Source organism: Bos taurus, chromosome 2 (assembly GCF_002263795.3).
Source record: "Bos taurus isolate L1 Dominette 01449 registration number 42190680 breed Hereford chromosome 2, ARS-UCD2.0, whole genome shotgun sequence".
Classification (NCBI taxonomy): Eukaryota; Metazoa; Chordata; class Mammalia; order Artiodactyla; family Bovidae; genus Bos; species Bos taurus.
In genome coordinates this window covers 21,755,333-21,775,873 of record NC_037329.1, presented here as the reverse complement: position 1 = coordinate 21,775,873, position 20,541 = coordinate 21,755,333, and the positions used below count along the sequence as shown (strand labels likewise).

The 20,541-nt window shown below is 35.4% G+C and overlaps 1 protein-coding gene across 8 annotated transcripts in view; it reads right to left on the bottom strand.

Annotated features, from left to right (window-relative positions):
* Positions 1 to 20,541, bottom strand: part of ATF2 (activating transcription factor 2) — an 83,368-nt gene that overhangs the window by 19,431 nt on the left and 43,396 nt on the right. For 7 of the 8 annotated variants that reach the window (XR_009496809.1, XM_025000423.2, XM_025000418.2 and 4 more), the window contains 4 exon segments: positions 18,539 to 18,717; positions 16,929 to 17,043; positions 13,860 to 13,946; positions 2,278 to 2,427 (listed from right to left, as the gene is read on the bottom strand). Coding sequence is in view for 7 of the 8 variants with exons in the window: in XM_025000423.2 (XP_024856191.1) it covers positions 2,278 to 2,427; positions 13,860 to 13,946; positions 16,929 to 17,043; positions 18,539 to 18,717 (531 nt within the window). In the remaining variant the exon portion in view is untranslated. 8 annotated transcript variants of the gene reach the window in all.

The following is a 20,541-nucleotide window of genomic DNA, read 5'->3' as shown; positions in this document are numbered from 1 at the left end:
TGTTTAACAAATTCCTTGAAATAAATAAGCATTGCTAAACTGAGATTCTCACTATCACAGTGAATGTATTCTTTGTTGTTGTTCAGTCGCTAAGTTGTGTCTGACTCTTTGCGACCCCATGGACTGCAACACGCCAGGCCTCTCTGTCTTTCACTATCTCCTGGAGTTTGCTCAAACTCATGTGCATTGAGGCGGTGATGACATCCAACCATCTCATCTTCTATCACCCCCTTCTCCTCCTGCCTTCAATTTTTCCCAATATCAAGGTCTTTTCCAATGACTCGGCTATTTGCATCAGGTGGCCAAAGTGTTGGAGCTACAGCATCAATATTCATACAATGAATATTCAGAGTTGATTTCCTTTAGGATTGTATTCTATTCTTTAACGTTTGTATAAATAATATTTTCATGTTTATAGACAGAATACAAAGAAATTGAAAAATGTAATACAAACGATGATGTACAGATCTTTTATTTTTCCAAGTGCACTTTTAAGCAAACATTATGTTATTATTCAGTGCTTTGATAATTATTAAGGTACTAATAAAAAATAACTTTTTATTTAAATTCACTATGGGAAACCATGGTTTCTATGCTATTTTTACAATAAAAATAGCATTAAACTGTAAATGTTTTTTAAAAATTGGTTTGTCTAAAATTAAGGAGTTGAAAGTACATACACATTTTAGTGTATTCAGCTTTTCTTCAGTTTCTGAAATTTGGGGTCAGTCTTTTTCTAAGGGTCAGGTTTATATAATTATTAACGCTCATTTTCCGGTAGGTAGAATCCCAGAGTCTAGATTTTCATTTTAATTGGTCCGCCTGCCCAGCAATATCAGCCAGACAGAAATCTTCAGTCATTAGTGATACTGTCCAGTGTTTAGGATTATAGGATATCTTCATGTCTCTCACAAATCCCCAAATAGTGCCACAAAACACCTGAATACAGGAGATACGATATAAACCCTTGGAAACAGTGCAAAAGAAAGCACTTTGTGGCCGTAGACACATGATCCAAAGTAGCAGCCTGAAAACAAATCTCTTGCCTCTACTTTAATGATGTAAACAAAGATTTCTACATTCTCTTCATCTATACCATAGGCAGAAATCTTTACGTTCTGCAGGTAATTAACCTGAATTATATATATCTCTACCTCTAACAAGGATTTGAGGCTACTTAGAAGCATATATTCTTCCTTCTCTCCCTTTTTCTATTGATTCATTCATTCTACTTCACTGAAAAATATGCAGGAACTATTTTAGTGATATAGCAGTGATAGACCAGATAAAAGTCCTGCTGTCCTGGAGCTTCATCCCAATACAATAAAGTATAAAAATATAAATAAAAACGAGATCCAGGTAAACTATAGTTAGTACAAGAAAGTAAATTACATTCATTTACTTTCTTTTAAATAAATTTTTAAGTATGTAAAAGCCATACTGAACTTGCCAGCCATAGATAAACAGCCATGAGCTGCATTAGGCTCATGAGCCAGTTGGCTAACCCTGAATTAAGACATAAGAACACATTCACTTTTCCTCTCTTTTGGCTCCTAGGTAAAGTTCTTGGTGGATGACAACCACAACTATTTCACTTTATCTTAAGTTTCACAAAGGTAAAAATACTGTTATCTAAACACCTATGCTTAGGAGGTAGTATTAAACTTGTTGTTCAGCTGTGTTTCTTTAATTGGAAAGTTTTACTTTTAAATGCTAATATTCTTTAAATAGAGAAGAAAAAGGTCTAAATAGAGCTCTGAAACATTTAACAGAAATACAGTAATGCTTTACTGCAGACATATAGAAATAGCAATCATCTAATGGCCAGACACAAATTAGAGTGAAATGGGCCTCTAGTATAAACAGCTGCCATTAAACCTATCTGCGACTTTGGTGACATTTCACAAGTGTTAAATTCAAGAACTGTCTTATATCAGTAATATGGTTCATATATAAATTACTTGTTGAATACAACCAATAGTAAAATTTTCTTTAAATACTATTGATGGATACTATGCCATTTTAAACCAACATACAGATACTCTGAGAAACATTTACAGAGTGCCCTCAGCAGTAACAACTGCTTATTTATTTTTTATATGTTCAACTTTTATGTTGAGTTACCTTTTCTTAAGGCTTTTTAAATACACTTTTGAAATAAAAATTTGACGAGAAAATCTTTTCAAAGTATATAGTCATTGAAGTCACACTGTGTGGTGTTTTTTTTTTTTTTTTAAAGGAAAACTGAGAGATGAATGATAAAAACAACACACATACCGGTGTTTCTGTGGTGGATGTGGCTGGCTGTTGTAATGACTGTGGTCGAGATTCCTCTGATTGAGTCCTAACCAAACCACTACTGTGACCTTTGACAGTATCGCCGTTGGTAACTGGAGGATGTTGCTGGGTCAAAGCAGCTTTTAATCTCTGAAATGCAAATACCAATTAAAATAAAAATGCTCCCTGCTTTCTACCCAAATCTAACTCCCAACACACTTTTAGTTAACCAAATGAGACATTTGTTAATGAATACATAGGCTTTAAACTTAGTTTTGATTTATTATATTCCACTGCATTCCTAAATATCAGTAAGACAGATAAAAGGACCTTTGGGAAGCTTTCCTGAGTCTTTCTTGGCAACTTTTCCTCTCTTCTTTCTTTGGAAATAGCATAAAGGGGTAGATACTAGAGAAGAGCTTTAGACAAAATCCCCTACATGATTCTAATACAATTGTTTTCATTTACTTCAACTAAGAATAATCTGGAAAATCTGTAATTTATTTTCATCTGTGCATATCTTAATATCTATAACTGATTCAGATACCTTAGAAATGAGGTATATATTAAAAGACCACCAATATTTCTGCTTAAGCAAGTGTTAGTAGACATTTTCTACTGCTAATCATTGTAGATTCTGGGTATGATTTTAAAAACAAGGTCAGTAGTGTAAAAAATGTTTTGTTGAGGTATAAGTTACGTACAGTAAAACGAAGTCTTTTCAGCATATATTTCTATGAATTTTAACAAGCACATACAGTTGTGCACCACCTCCTACAATGAGGATACAGAACAGTCCTATCACCCACCAAAACTTCCTCATGCTTCTTGTCACACTCTCCTCCCACCACAGTTGAGTCACTCAGTCATGTCCAACTCTTTAAGATCCCATGGACTATAGGACCCCAAGCTTCCCTGTCCATCAGCAATTCCCAGAGCTTGTTCAAACTCATGTCCAATGAGTTGGTGATGCCATCCAACCATCTTGTCCTCTGTCATCCCCTTTCTCCTACCTTGAATCTTTCCCAGTATCAGGATCTTTTCCAGTGAGTCAGTTCTTCGCATCAGGTGGCCGAAGTATTAGAGCTTCAGCATCAGTCCTTCCAATGAATATTCAGGACTGATTTCCTTTAGGATTGACTGGTTTGATCTCCCTGCAGTCCAAGGGACTCTCAAGGGTCTCCTCCAACACCACAGCTCAAAAGCATCATTCTTCAGCGCTCAGCTTTGTTTATGGTCCAACTCTCACATCCACATATGACTACCTCCCACCACAGTCCCTGAAAACCCCAAGTCTGTTTTCTGATTTTCAAAGTTTTGCTTTTCCAAATATCATATAAATGGAATCATACAGTATATATAATAAGCCTTTTGAATCTGGATTATTTCCTTTAGCATAATGCACCTGAGATCCATCCCTGCTGCTGTGTTATCAGTAGTTTTTAAATCAGTTTCTAATAAACAGTATGTTGATTTTACAGATTCAGTACAGCTCAGTTCAGTCGCTCAGTCGTGTCCAACTCTTTGCGACACCATGAACCACAGCACACCAGGCCTCCCTGTCCATCACCAACTCCCAGATTCCACCCAAACCCATGTCCATTGAGGCGGTGATGCCATCCAACCATCTCATCCTCTGTTGTCCCCTTCTCCTCCTGCCCTCAATCTTTCCCAGCATCAGGGTCTTTTCCAATAAGTCAACTCTTTGCATGAGGTGGCCAAAGTATTGGAGTTTCAGCTTTAGCATCAGTCCTTCCAATGAACACCCAGGACTGATATCCTTTAGAATGGACTGGATGGCTGTCCTTGCAGTCCAAGGGACTCTCAAGAGTTTTCTCCAACACTACAGTTCAAAAGCATCAATTCTTCTGCGCTCAGCTTTCTTTATAGTCCAACTCTCACATCCATACATGACCACTGGAAAAACCCATAGCCTTGACTAGATGGACCTATGTTGGCAAAATAATGTCTCTGCTTTTTAATACGCCATCTAGGTTGGTCATAACTTTCCTTCCAAGGCATAAGTGTCTTTTAATTTCATGGCTGCAATCACCATCTGCAGTGATTTTGGAGCCCAGAAAAATTAAGTCAACCACTGTTTCCCCATCTATTTGCCAAGAAGTGATGGGACCAGATGCCATGATCTTAGTTTTCTGAATGTTGAGCTTTAAGCCAACTTTTTCTACTATCCTCTTTCACTTTCATCATGAGGCTTTTTAGTTCCTCTTCACTTTCTGCCATAAGGGTGGTGTCATCTGCATATCTGAGGTTATTGATATTTCTCCCGGCAATCTTGATTCCAGCTTGTGTTTCTTCCAGCCCAGCGTTTCTCACGATGTACTCTGCATAGAAGTTAAATAAGCAGGATGACAATATACAGCCTTGACGTACTCCTTTTCCTATTTGGAACCAGTTTGTTGTTCCATGTCCAGTTCTAACTGTTGCTTCCTGACCTGCATACAGGTTTCTCAAGAGGCAGGTCAGGTGGTCTGGTATGTCCATCTCTTGTAGAATTTTCCAGTTTATTGTGAACCACACAGAGGCTTTGGCATAGTCAATAAAGCAGAAATAGATGTTTTTCTGGAACTCTCTTGCTTTTTCCATGATCCAGCAGATGTTGGCAATTTGATCTCTGGTTCCTCTGCCTTTTCTAAAACCAGCTTGAACATCTGGAAGTTCACGGTTCACTTATTGCTGAGCCTGGCTTGGAGAATTTTAAGCATTACTTTACTACTGTGTGAGATGAGTGCAATTGTGAGGTAGTTTGAGCATTCTTTGGCATTGCCTTTCTTTGGGATTGGAATGAAAACTGACCTTTTCCAGTCCTGTGGCCACTGCTGAATTTTCCATATTTGCTGGCATATTGAGTGCAGCACTTTCACAGCATCATCTTTTAGGACTTGAAATAGCTCAACTGGAATTCCATCACCTCCACTAGCTTTGTTCGTAGTGATGCTTCCTAAGGCCCACTTGACTTCACATTCCACGATGTCTGGTTCTAGGTAAGTGATCACACCATCGTGATTATCTGGGTCATGAAGATCTTTTTAGTACAGTTCTTCTGTGTATTCTTGCCACCTCTTCTTAATATCTTCTGCTTCTGTTAAGTCTATACCATTTATGTCCTTCATTGAGCCCATCTTTGCATGAAATGTTCCCTTGGTATCTCTAATTTTCTTGAAGAGATCTCTAGTCTTTCCCATTCTATTGTTTCCCTCTATTTCTTCGCATTGATCGCTGAGGAAGGCTTTCTTATGTTTCCTTGCTATTCTTTGGAACTCTGCATTCAAATGTGTGTATCTCCTTTTCTCTTTTGCTTCTCTTTTCACAGCTATTTGTAAGGCCTCCTCAGACAGCCATTTTGCTTTTTAGCATTTCTTTTTCTTGGGGATGGTCCTAATTCCTGCCTCCTGTACAATGTCATGAACCTCCATCCATAGTTCATCAGGCACCCTCTCTAGCAGATCTAGTCTCTTAAATCTATTGCTCATTTCTACTGTATAGTCATAAGGGATTTGATTTAGGTCATACCTGAATGGTCTAGTGGTTTTCTCTACTTTCTTCAATTTCAGTCTGAATATGGCACATTAGGACACTAGAGATCATTTGCCCAAGGTCACAGAGCCATTAAGCTAGTTAAGATCCTAGATTTAAATCTGGATCTCCTTCTTTTCAAAGTGCAGTTTTTCCATGGCATCATGTTATGTATATTATCCTATCTCCCCCCACCAAAAAAAGAAGGGAAAAAAAAGAAAATGCAAAAATCAAGGAAGATAATCTAAGACTGGGTGGCTTGATGATTCAAAAGACAACTACAAGGGAATCCCCTGGTGGTCCAGTGGTTAGGACTTCGCTCTGTCCCTGTCATAGGCCCAAGTTCAATCCCTTGTCAGGGACCTAAGATCCAGCAAGCCAAGTGGTGTGAAAGACAACCACAAAGGATTCGGAATGCCAAGTCTGATACTGTAACCTCTAAAGCCATATCACCCCAGATTAGGTATATTTTCCCCATCTTTTCTGACTAAGTACTTCCTTATGAACTGCAAATAGCAGTTCATAAAGTCCTAGTTTCTTCACTGGTTAGCATACATAAGATATACTGTGTATATATATTAGCATACAAAATGTGTACAGCTGAGAAGATACTTTACTGTTTAGAAATTAACTCTGTCTCAAACTATCTGAACAAACTATCTGTAAAACTGGGAACAATGACAACTTCCTTGTAGGGCTGAGGTAAAGATTAAATATGTAAAACTTCAGTTCAGTTCAGTCGCTCAGTTGTGTCCGACTCTGTGACCCCATGATTCGCAGCACGCCAGGCCTCCCTGTCCATTACCAACTCCCGGAGTTCATTCAAACTCACGTCCATTGAGTCGGTGATGCCGTCCAGCCATCTCATCCTCTGTCGTCCCCTTCTCTTCCTGCCCCCAATCCCTCCCAGCATCAGAGTCTTTTCCAATGAGTCAACTCTTCACATGAGGTGACCAAAGTACTGGAGGTTCAGCTTTAGCATCATTCCTTCTAAAAGAACACCCAGGACTGATCTCCTTTAGAATGGACTGGTTGGATGTCCTTGCAATCCAAGGGACTCTCAAGAGTCTTCTCCAACACCACAGTTCAAAAGCATCAATTCTTCTGTGCTCAGCTTTCTTCACAGTCCAACTCGCACATCCATACATGACGACTGGAAAAACCATAGCCTTGACTAGATGGACCTTTGTTGGCAAAGTAATGTCTCTGCTTTTGAATATGCTGATATGCAGATGACACCACCCTTATGGCAGAAAGTGAAGAGGAACTAAAAAGCTTCTTGATGAAAGTGAAAAAGGAGAGTGAAAAAGTTGGCTTAAAGCTAAACATTCAGAAAACTGAGATCATGGCATCTGGTCCCATCACTTAATGGCAAACAGATGGGGAAACAGTGGCAGACTTTATTTTTGGGGGCTCCAAAATCACTGCAGATGGTGACTGCAGCCATGAAATTAAAAGACGCTCACTCCTTGGAAGGAAAGTTATGACCAACCTAGTAAACTTACCTGAGTCATATAAGGATTTCTTAATTTTTTATCAGCTTCCTTACCTTTTTCAAAAATATCTATTGAGCCCTCTATTTTCATAGTTCAGGTGTTAGGGTACGGACACCAAAGAATCACAAGAGTTCCTTTACTTTTGTATTTTCAAAATATACTTAGGAAAAAAAGTACTCAGGGATCATCTTAAGGACAGGTTTAGCTCAGTCTGGAGCTAAATATTTAAAATTTTAAATTAAAATTTTAATATTTAATATATTAAATTAAAAAATATATAATTTATTTATTTGACTGTGCCAGCTCTTAGTTGCAGCATGCAAACTCTTAGTTGTGGCATGTGGGATCTGACCAGGGATCAAACTTGGGTCCCCTGCATCGGGAGCGCAGAGTCTTAGCTACTGGACCATTGTGAACTCCTCCAGATGTATTTTATTTTGGAAAATATATTCTCAAGACCACATGATACACTGCATCTTTCAGAATCCAGATTAAGATTCCCAGTTCCATTTTTTCCTCCTTCTCTTATGCTATGCTAAGTCACTTCAGTCGTGTCCGACTCTGTGTGACCCCATAGATGGCAGCCCACCAGGCTTCCCTGTCCCTGCGCTTCTCCAGGCAAGAACACTGGAGTGGGTTGCTCACTTCTCCAATGCATGCGAGTGAAAAGAGAAAGTGAAGTCGCTCAGTCGTGTCCGACTCTTAGCGACCCCAAGGACTGTAGCCTACCAGGCTCCTCCGTCCATGGGATTTTCCAGGCAAGAGTACTGGAACGGGGTGCCATTGCCTTCTCTGCCTTCTCTTATAAACAAGCAGAAATAACCACATTAGCAGCTAAGATTCAGGAAATTGGGACACTCATAACTGATGGGATAATGTGGAAGTGGATGGATTAAAACTAATTAGGTAGGTGACCAAAGTAGTACTTGGCTGTAGTTAGGAAGGAATACTTAAACTAAATGGTCAAAGAAGTGAAAGCAAAAAGAGAGGAATTTGAAAGTGTGGGTCATATAAACAGAAGGAGGAAGATCTGGGAAGGTGGTCAGTGTGCATAATTACATCTTTTATAAGCCAATCTATAATAGCGTTAGGTTAGGGCTTTCATTTCTGGATATAAAATGTATAAAAATATAAGTACTGGTTGAGATGTGAACCTTGGTAAATTATGTGTTGGTAAAACATTTTTAAGTCCTTAGGTAGAAAACAGAATTGAAGAGCATTTAAAGTTTTATAGTAAAGAGCTTAGCTCTTAGAATTAATGAAATATAGTAACTGCACATAGGGGAGTCTGAAGTACATAAACATCACTCTCTTGAATAATCTTTAGTAGGGCAAGTTACTACCTTATAGAGCACTTAAAAGCAGCATCAGTATTCATTCATTATCCTCTCTTGACTGCCCTAGGGTATACAGTACTCATCTAGTGAGGAAGCGCTAATGTTTGCTCCATGCTGTTACATTGATTACAATGGGTCTATCTTGGAAGTGTGCCACTGGATACAAAATGCAAGAAAAAGATTTTCAAGGGTTAATTAACACTGCTTTCAACTACAGATTTTTTTTTAAACTATAAATTTTTTTTAAACAAACATGTTTAAAAACAAATGTATGCTAAAAAAATTACAGTGGGTTAGAAGAAAGTTGTCTAAACGGTGATTCATATACATTTTACAACTAATGTAAGGATATCTATAATCCACCCACATATATGTTGAGACATTTTAAAGAAGGGTAATTTGGTCCCCCCAAATTAATGAAAACATCTATAAATATGATAGATATTTATCTTACAACAGAATTTTGGAGCTACTCAATTAGTCCAATTACCATCTTACAGGTAAAGAAATTAAGGCCCCAAGAGTGAAGTTACTTCCCAGGATCACAGAGCAAGTTAGAAGCAGATCTAGGACCAGAAATTCTGTCTGTTGACTCCTGGTTCACTGAACAAACATATTTTAAACAAAAGGTTGAAAAGGTTTGAAAAAACTAGAGCTTTTGTCTCACATTAAGTATTCTTTTTTTTTTTTTTTAGTATTTATTTATTTAGCTGTGCTGGGTTTTAGCTGCAGCATGTGGAATCTAGTTCCCTGACCAGGGATCCAACCCCAGCCCTCTGCCTTGGGGGCACAGAGTCTTTGCCACTGGACCACCAGGGAAGTCCTAACATTAAGTATTCTAAGTATAGTTTAGTAACCATTAAGAGTATCAAACACTGGTCTGTCCATTACTGGATCAAAATTCTATCAATAGAGAAATCTAATGTAAGTAAATGAAGATTAAGTACTCAGAGAAATTATATAAGATTTAACAAGTCTATATTCTGTAACATGTACAATAAAAGCTAGGCATAATTTTAATTTTAAACTAAAGGAAAGAAAACGAAAATCTTTATTACTATGTTTCTAAGCAGACTAGTAATTTAATGGTAGAGTTACATTTTAGTGTTGTAAAATTCAGCTACTATGTTGAAAACTTTTTGTCTTAAAGACTATGTCAATTAGAGTGAATGTAGGGAAAAAAAAAGTGAATATAGTCTTGTGCTGACCAATCTGATATCCATCTTAAGAGGTAATCTGCTAAAAATAATGTTATTCAAATTCTATGTTATATGTTGTACCCATGAAAGCAAATTTTTATCACATCTGTCAGTACCTGGTAGGAATAAACTACTCGATCATAGTTCAAAGAAAAAACACAATGTTCTCTAGAAACAATTTATGAAAAAGTCAGATCCATATTTCATAAGCACCACAAAAGCTCATCAGAGTAATAACCCTCCTTCTCCTGGGTGTTATCCTACCATCTGCTGCTCTATTACTTATCTTTATTTTGCAACTAATTAACAGCATAATCTTCTAAATTCAGCAAGTTAATTATCATTATTGTGGTCTTTGCAGCATCATCAGTCCTTGTGAAATCTTGCTCCCCACCCCCAGAGAACATATGAAAATGAAGTAGGGTGGGAAAGAGTCTGTTTCGTTGGAGTGGGCTCATTTGGTGTTTGCTCATTAGCTTGGCATGCAGAGGGAGGTCAGAAGAATTCTGCTGAACATGAGGCTCCATGCAGGGCCCAACTAAGTTAATGTAGGTTTCTGAACATTTGCCAAGATGCCCTCTGTCAGCTCTCAGTAGAAACCCCCTGCAGAAAACCTACCAGCTACCCACTGTGTGCAAAGATCTCTCTCTGTTTGTCACACAAGTCTTAAAGAAATGCTTCTGGGGAATACATCTTAAATACTTAACTAAATCTTCTTAAATGAAACTCCTGGATGGTTAACATTTTCTTATTCAGATGAGTTACTTTTTGATTATAAATATTACATAGGAAATTTGTTTTTTTAGAAGAGTAACACAGGTAGCAAATATCTATGGTTTAATGTGCTTAAAGACAAACAAAACCCCTAAACTATATGTACATTTGGTGAGAGCCAGTGCAATTTTGTAGAAAACAGTAGATCCCAGGAATTTTCCTAGAGTATTAAAAAATACTGGGTAATCTTTTATTTGTGGACCCCCCCCAATACATTTTTACTTAAACTAAGTTTTTACTTTTCCAAAAACTCAAAGTTCTTAAAAAACAAAACAAGCACAACTTGTCCTGAAAGAATTTCTTCATTAAAAAAAAAAAGAAAGATCTTTTTAAAATATTTGTAACAAACACAATGCATATAAATCTTCCAGTAAGCACTGGGCACATGAAAACCAGGCCACCGCAAAAGCATCCTTGGCTATCTTAGGATACAAGTAAGTTTCTCTTCAGCTATAGTGTACTACTTATTGTTCTGTGTTCCAATGTTGCCATTTCTCAAACATTTTTTTTTAACCACATTTTAGCAGAGTTACTATTGCTGTACTATTTAACATTAACAGACTGTGACCACAAAGGTCAAATAAATCCTTAGCAGAGATGCAGAATCAAACAGGGAGGATGTTTAAATATTTTCAAAGAGTTGAAAACAACAAAGCAAAATCCAATTGAAGCAGTTAAAGAAGAAATTATAATGTTTGCTGGGGGGCTTCAGACTGGTAAAAAGTCAGAAAAATTATTTAACATGTAACATGAATCTAGGGGATGTGAGCTGGGGACCATTCATTTGGAGAGAATGGAATTAAGAGTTCTATCACTGACAGAGAAAAGAATCCAATCCTATGATCATTTATCTGATCATTAAAAAACCTCTGTGCACTAGGGTATGAATCTAGTCTCAACTTTCTCCCATTAGAATTATACAATTATTTATTTAGTAAATCTTTTTAGCCCCCTGATGCTTAATAAATTAAGAAGATCAATGACACTGACATTTTAATTCAAGTTTAGAAACAATCAAACCAAACCATTCAAAGTTCTAGCAACAGGAGAATGGATAAAGAAATTGTGGTATACTCACAGCAAAATACGCAGCAATAAAAAGAAACTACAGAACATGCAACAACATGGATAAGTTTCACAGACATATACTTAACTGAATGCAAGAGTATATATTGATTTTATTTACATTGCTGGTGATAAATATTAACAGCTGGGGGAGATGGACTGAGGGAAGGAACATAAAGAAACGTGGGTAGATGTTAATGTTCTATACCATAATAGAGGTGAGTTACATGAATGCACTTAAATTGTACAGTTTAAATTGGTCCATTTCAATCTATGTAAATTTTACATTTAAGAACGACTTATTAAAAAATAATTCAGTGACGGTAAGGAGTGGTCTGAGGAAGAACAACAGTTACATTGCTAATAACTGAAGCTGGGTGATGAGCACATGGGGATTCATTACAGAATCTTATTTACTTTGTATATAATACTTGAAATCTTCCATAACAAAAAGCTTAAAAAAAAGGAGGGGGGAGGCTAATTTCTGAATCTTTTTATTTAATTAAAAAATAGGACAATCTTATTTACTATCCCAATTAAAATAGGTAATCACCTAAATGTGGCTATTTTATATGTTAGCAATATTTTACTAAGAAATTTAATTGGACTGTTAAATTTAAGTGAGGCAATTTGTGACTCCCCATGCAATTTGGGGGGCCTTCAACCTATAACTGTGTTTCATACATAAATATGTGAAATACAGCTTTGGTATTTTTCAGTGTACAAGCATACAAAGTATTTTTATTCTTACTAATTAAATTTCTCAAATTTATTCAGTTATTCAGGGAAGCTTACTAGTTTCTATCTTATAGCCAAAAGAATTTCTTTAAATCTGATCTGTTCTTTACAAACTGTGGAGGGAAAAGTCCACTGAATATGTAAAAGTATTCTGAGATGCAGAGAACAACAACAGGATCTCTTTAACTTCTATTCTATTCTACATAGTTCTCACTAATTCATTTTTTCATTATACTAGTTACGTTAAGTAGGAAGTGTAAAACACATTCCTAGTGAAGGTCTTCTGCTAACAAATGAAAAAGATTCATCTTAGTTCCATGGCTTTGACCTAAACATGGTGTTACATGAAAAATCGTCCTCTTGGATTTTCAAGTTCTTTCACTATCATCAATAACCAGCTAATTTTAATACTCTTCAACCAACTATTATTTATTCAGACAGTATATAAGTTTTACTGTTAAAAAAAAAAAAGTTATCACATGCCAAATTCAGAATGATTATTTGCATTAATGGAGAATAGCAGTAAAAAATTTAAAGCCTTGCAATAATACATAATGGTTTTTATGTGTACAAATTTATAATGTCAGTGTAGTGCCTAGCATATAACTGAAACAAATAATAGGTGTCTAACAACTATCGACTGATTTTAGTTAAAAATTAGCTCTAAAGTGTGTTAAATTGTAGAAGGGAGAATTATTTTGATTTAAAAGAAAATTACCCCACTGATCCTCCCACCCCTTAGCAGCAGCTTCAGGTCATCTACTAAGAAGTTAGCAAGTAAGAAAGATTTGAGGCTAAGAAAGACCCCAGAAATCAAAGTTTAATCCCTTTATTTTACAGATGAGGAAAATGAGTCTCAGAAAAATTAAAGTGGCTTGTTTGGGGGTAGTGAACAGAAGAATTATGAGTAAAATGAAAATGTCTTCTGATTCCTACTCTGTAGTTCACCCCTTAACATCGATTTCTTAGTGCTTGAAACACAAGTCAAAAATATGGTTTTCCTTTATATATAATGTTTACTAACCTGTATACTATTTCAGAATTTTTTCTTAATACTGTTCTACTCATTTGAATGACTGTTTAAAATCATTCATAATGTCAGTGCTGCCTTCAGATGATTACTTCTAGTTTCAGCTGCAATATCCCTAGCCTCCAGCAGGAGGAGTTTGCCTAAAAAGCCACATCAAACATCAGACAAACCAATGATAAAAACTAGAACTTTACTTCCAATCGATTCAATTGCTTTCAAGTACCAGTACCCTGTCACTATGCTAATTAAAACTTTCCTTTTCCAAACTTTCTGGTTCCCCTATAATGTAGTACAGGCCCACAAATTTATAAAATTTGATCTAAATTGTGCATCTGAAGTGGGCTTTAATTGAAAAAGCTAATTCAAAACAGAGTCAAGATATGTACAGAACAAATAAAATCTTGCTTACCATTTTTGCTTCTGACTGCACTGGTTGAGGAGAGGAAGGACCTGGAATTCCTGGAACGCTAGGCACCATGGTGACTGGTCGAACAAGCTATCAGAAGATATTGAAAAATAATTACTAGAAAATATATTCAAAATGAGATTTGTACTTTATTTGCAAAATGGCTGCTATAATAATTTACATAATAAGTATATATTAATATGTATATGACAATATATTACACATTAACAGAAAGTATATATTGTGTTGGCAAAAAAGTTCCTTCTGTTTTTAAAGTAAAAATAAGACACATCTTTCACTTTCATCAAGAACTGTATTGAACAACATATTCACTGTTTTGTTCCACTGCCTTCTGCCATTTTTCAGGCAAGTTAATGATTCTGTCTTCCCAAAACCTTTTATCTTTTTGAGCAAAGAAGTGTTCTAGGTTCCTGTCATAATTTGTTTTAAAAATGCAATGTTTTCATTATCTTTCTAATCACATGTAGAAATGACAGTCAAGAAGGTTTTCTTCACTTCACTTACATGGAACACAAATATCAAAGTGATGATTAATCAAGCTGGTACAAATGATTTTCAGTGCTTGATTTGGATATTTTGAGTATGTCAGCTATCAAACTCATAAGATTGAGTGTTCTTAATTAATGCCTCGATTTGATCACTATCAACTTCAACAGGACTACCCAACCATGGGGCATCATCCAGCAAATCTCCAGCACAAACTTCACAAACCACTTTTGACACGTTCTATCAGACACAGCACCTTCTTCATTTACTACACAAATCTTTTTTATTTTTTGCATTTCAATTGTGTTTTTACTTTTCTTGAAATAATAAAGCATAAATGTGTTGAAAATGTTGCTTTTTCTTTCATCCTCAATATTAAAATGGCTATAAATAATTCACCGATTTCAATTTTTTTAAAAAAAATGTACACTAATACAGCAGCTGTCACAATACAATCTAACAAAATTGTTTCAAATGAAGTTAAAGACAACTGAGTGCTACTAGAGCCATCTCATGGGGAGGGACTGAATGAACTTTTTGGCCAACCCAATATATTAATATTTATATTGTAATATAAATATAATAATTGATAAAATTATTTGAGACTGCAGAATCAGAAAACTTCAGAAAACTGTATCTGAACCCTTAATGATCTTAATCCTGACTTATCCTTCAAAACTTGTCAATTTTTCTGAGACATTCATTTTTAATCTCCAATTCTCATAATTTATTTTTAATAATTCCTTCTTACAGAAACTAATAATATTCACAGTGATGCAAAATTTCTCACAGATCTGTCACACCTCCGTTTTGAATGAGAAAGAATGTTAAAACCTGTATAACTAGGCATAAAAAGTAATTTCAACAATGAACTTTGCTTTTCTAAAATATATACATATAAAATTTATAAAATATATACATGAAAGTTCTTTAATACATTAAATACAGCATAATGACAAAGGAGAACCTGATTACCTCTAGTAATTTCACTAATACTACTACTTAACAGATTTTCCATCGTCTTTTGCCTTTAAAAAAAACATAATATCAACAGTGAATGATTAGTTATTGTATACTAAAGTATATCTCTTTTTCATTTCAGTTTCTCTCACTGCAGTTACATTTAACAGGATACCATATAAACCCAGATACAAGAATGCTTCCCCATCAAAAATATCCGGAGAAAAGAGAGAGTAGTCACCTTATATTTGAGTCCTTATAAAACTCTCAAATAATGCATTTTGAACTACAAAGTTCCATTTGAAGACAACACATTACCTTGATTTTGTGGAAATATCTGAAATATTACAATCAATGCTAATTTTGGATACTTAGAAAGGTCACTTTAGTTAATAAAATAAATATTTAATAGTAATTTTAGTTAATATTCATGAGGATATAATCTCACCAAAAGTGTAAAGAGCATTTTAAAAATAATTTTTAAGAACTATACAATAAATGATTATATTGTACTGACCAGAAATATCTATCTACAAGGTGATAAAAAGAGACTGTATTTTTGAGTATCAGGACTTGATGTAAGATTTCCAGGATTATAATAGTAGATTCAAAAAGTGTTACACTGAAATTATTTAGATGAGGATGAAAATAATGTGTTTCGGAAAACTTTGTGAGGCTCCTTAAAAAGTGGTTCTAATGACAAAAACTTGAATGTTGAAGACACACTTGAAGATTCTGTTATTTTATGAAATGTGAGAATAGAAAAAAAAGCATTATTTGTAACATATTATTCAGAAGAATGTGCCTTTAAATACTCACTAAGTTACTGAATAGTATAAGTAGATATTTAACTACTATGTCTTTCAACATTTATATAATTAACATGCCCTTCAAAAAACTTCTTTTTGATCTTCTCATTAGGAAAAGTGGAAACTATCTATTGTCCATTCTAGTAGACCATTTAGATTTTCACATGCTTGGGAAAGCAAAGGAATTCCATAAACCCAACATGATCATAAAAGTTAAGAATGCTTTTATAAACGATTTCTCTAATAATCAAAATAACATGAAGTTACCTGATAAATGTTCCAGTATAAATATCTTCTTATAGAACAGAAATCTATGTTAATATTTGAATTCTACAAATCTAGCAAATTGAAATGGGTTGAAGAAGGAATTAGTTTTTTTTTTTAGTTTCAACCTTAAGTTTATTTTTTAAATTTATTTTGTAATTGAAGGATAATTGCTTTACAGAATTTTGCTGGTTTCTGCCAAACAGCAACATAAATCAGTCATAGGTATACATATGTCCCCTCCCTTTTGAACCTTAGGAATTAGTTCTTAATTACTAAATTATTAGTTCTTAATACTAAAAATAAAAGGAAAACAATTAAGATTTTGAGGATTGAAAAATGTTACTTATCCAGTTATGTTTGCCTTGAAAGATTTACGCGATCACAGTAAATATCAATGAGTAAATATTACTCAACATTAAGTATTTTGTTGAACTTAGTTTCACAAACCAATCAAGCAGCCCCAAGTGTATTTTCTGATTATAAAGATCAGTTTTCTATAAAGAAAATATTAAATAGTCTAAAAACTTACTGGAACTGCAGCTGGAACATGCACATTAGAACTTGTGATTGATGCAGGAATAGCAACAGGCATGGTTTGTCCATTAGGAAGATGTAAGAGAAGAGGAAATGGGCCTGGTACAGGACTAAGGAAAACAAAAGAAGGGCAATTAGAAAAAAGAAATCCGTATCAATGATGTCTAAAAAATATAAAAGTATTTTTACTATTATAATTTAAAAATAAATTTTCCAGAGACATCTAAAAAATTAATAAACATAACAGAAGAGAAACAGAGAACAGACAGGTGGTTGCCAGAGGGAAGGGAATGGAGGGATGAGAGACATTAAGAGGTACAAACTTCCAGTTGCAAAATAAATGAGTCACAGGAATGAAATCCACAGTGTGAGGAATATAATCATTAATAATGTAATATCATCTCTGTATGGTAACAAAGGTGGTCAGAAGATACAAACTTATAGTTAGAAGATATGTAAGTACTAGGGATGTAATGTGGTGTGCTCAGTCATGTCTGATTCTTTGCAACCCCATGGACTATAGCTGCTTGCCAGGCTCCTCTGTCCATGGAATTTTCCAGACAAGAATCCTGGAGTGGGTTGCCATTTCCTTCTCCAGAGGATCTTCCTGGCCCAAGGATTGAACCAGCATCTCTTATGTCTCCTGCACTGGCAGGTGGGTTCTCTACCACTAGCGCCACTTGGGAAGCCCTAAGCGTTCACTGTACATCTCAATAAAACTGAAGAAAAAAAACGAACAAGAGGTCAGCCCAAGGAAAATGCCCATGTGACAGATGCAAACTTGATACCATTTCTCATAAAATGAACAAAATACCCACAAAAAATCATACATGGTATATATACACTGCTCAAGTAATTAAACAAAAATTTCTGAACCACTGCAAAGCACACTGTAAAATTTAATTAGTTTTAATTGCATCTTAAATGTACAATGTATGTAAGCAGTGTAGAAAAAAAGAAAAAAAATGGGAAAAGCTACGAATTTACTTAGAGAACAATCTGCAATATATTAACTGAGAAAAATTCTTGTCAGAAAACTCTTGAGAACTCCCTGTAAAAACTGAAAGAAATGTTTTGTGTTAGTCGCTTAGTTGTGTCTTACTCTTTGCAACACCATGGACAATAGCCTGCCAGGCTCCACTGTCCATGGGATTCCTCCAGGCAAGAATACTGGAGTGGGTAGCCATTCCCTTCTCCAGCGGATCTTCCTGACCCAAGGATCAAAGCCGGGTCTCCTGCATTGCAGGCAGATTCTTTACCGTCTGAGCCACCAGGGAAGCCCTGAAAGAAATGTTATCTAGTGATAAAGATAATCTTATGTGTTTTGTGTAAAATAGCATGAAAATAAGAGATCATCTTAAAATCACAATCTGTTTAGTTTGTCTTTAAAATTGGGCACTGTATATGTTTTCTAATGTGTTAGAAAACATTTATATTAAAAAAAAAAATTACCCGAGTATTTTTTCCAAAAATAAAAGCATGCAAAAATGATTAACACACACACAAAACTAAGGCCACAATTAGAATAATTAAATGTCTTAGGAAAATCATGACAAGAAAAACTTAACAATTCATAAAATTCAATGACTGGCCCAAATCACTTACACAATTGGCCTGTTGGAGGACGGTGCCTGGGTGATTACAGTACTTGAGGTTGGTGAAGGTACTGCCTGCTGAATAATGACACTTGAGTCAGAACTTGTAAGCAGCACATTGGGAACTTGTAAAGATGCTGGACGAACAATAGCTGATGTGGGCTGTGCAGTTTGTGCCAATGGTACTTCCTATTTAGTAATGAGATGGAGAAACAATGAAATTTAAAAATCCAAGTCAATTCATGTACCTTTATGAAAGGAATATAACACATCTCTTAAAAAAGCCCCACAAACTTAGTACTTAGTATCACCCCAAAATATATTAATATTTATTTAAAGTTAATTAAGAGAAAATACAGTACTTTGGCCACTTCATGTGAAGAGTTGACTCATTGGAAAAGGCTCTGATGCTGGGAGGGATTGGGGGCAGGAGGAGAAGGGGACGACAGAGGATGAGATGGTTGGATGGCATCACCGACTCGATGGATGTGACTTTGAGTGAACTCCGGGAGTTGGTGATGGACAGGGAGGCCTGGCTTGCTGCAATTCATGGGGTCGCAAAGAGTCGGACACGACTGAGCAACTGAACTGAACTGAACTAAAGAGAAAATTGTAGAAGTAGTTGTTTCAAATGCAATGTTAATATTTTAATTTAAAAAACATCTGAGTGGTTTTTTCAGTACAACTTGTTTTACCATCAATCTAGAAATAACTTAGGCTGGGCAACTTGGCTATATAACTCCATGAGAATTCTAATAAAAAATAAAACTACAATTCCATGCTCATGGAAGTACAGAACTTAAAATCCAGATGGGACTTCCTTGTCCTACTCCATCATTATATTGTATAAAGAAGAAATAGGTCCAGGAGACTCTTTTATAGTTGATATAAATTCAATAATAGAAATGTTAAAATTTTTTTTTAAGTAATACAAATGTTTGCTAATTTCAGGTAACTATCTCTACATTACCAATAATTTCTCAATATCAAAAGGTGAAGTAATATTAATACCTTGAATGTAAAACTAAACTACTGGAGTAAGATCTTTCCAAAGTAAAGAAAAACACGGAACCTTATAGATGGGTCTCTTCCCCAGTTTACAGATTAGAAAACAGGTTATCCAGAACTCCATAACTAGAATAAAAATTGGTCCACCATGTTCTTTGAATTTGCCTTTATACTGCCATTTATTCTCAGAATTTTATTAAGCTACATAGGAAGAAAGATAAAACTAGTACTACTGGAACTTTGTTTACTTGACAAATTTGAGAAATTACAACATGCCCTGAAGGACTAGTAGGAAAAGAGACAGTACACAAGTAAAACAAACAAGAAAATTTTGGACAATAATGTGTTATAGGCTAACAGTATAAATATAATATCAATAAATCATGAGAGATTAACTGAGGGAAAGTTGGAGTTGGCTACTTTAGATAGTATAGTGAGGTAAAGTGAGCTTCTTTGAAAAATGGCATTTGAACTGGTACTGAAAAGATGAGGAGTGCATTCTAGGGAGAAGGAAGCAATACCAAGAGCAATGTCTTTGAGGGAGGAAAAAGCTTAGAATATCTGATGGACACTATCACAGAAAAGGCATGAGGTGAGGCTGGATAAGAACACAAGTCTAAATCAATGATGGCTTATGGAAGAAGTGTGAGTTACCTTAAATGCAAAGGCAAACCACTGAAGGATTTTAAGCAGAGAAGTGACATAATATATTAAAAAATATACATCCTAGCTTCCCTGGTGGCTCAGCTGGTAAAGAATCCACCCGCAATGCAGGAGACCTGGGTTCGATCCCCGGGTTGGGAAGGTCCCCTAGAGAGGGGAACAGCTACCCACTCCAGTATTCTGGTGAGTGACTTTCACTCACATACATATATATTCAGATATACATGTACATGTACATGTATTCTGTATATGCTTGTGTTTGGATACTTTCTGCATATTTGTTACATTTCAATTAAAAAGAAAAACAAAGCCACCAATTAAGAAAAATATACAGCCAATGGA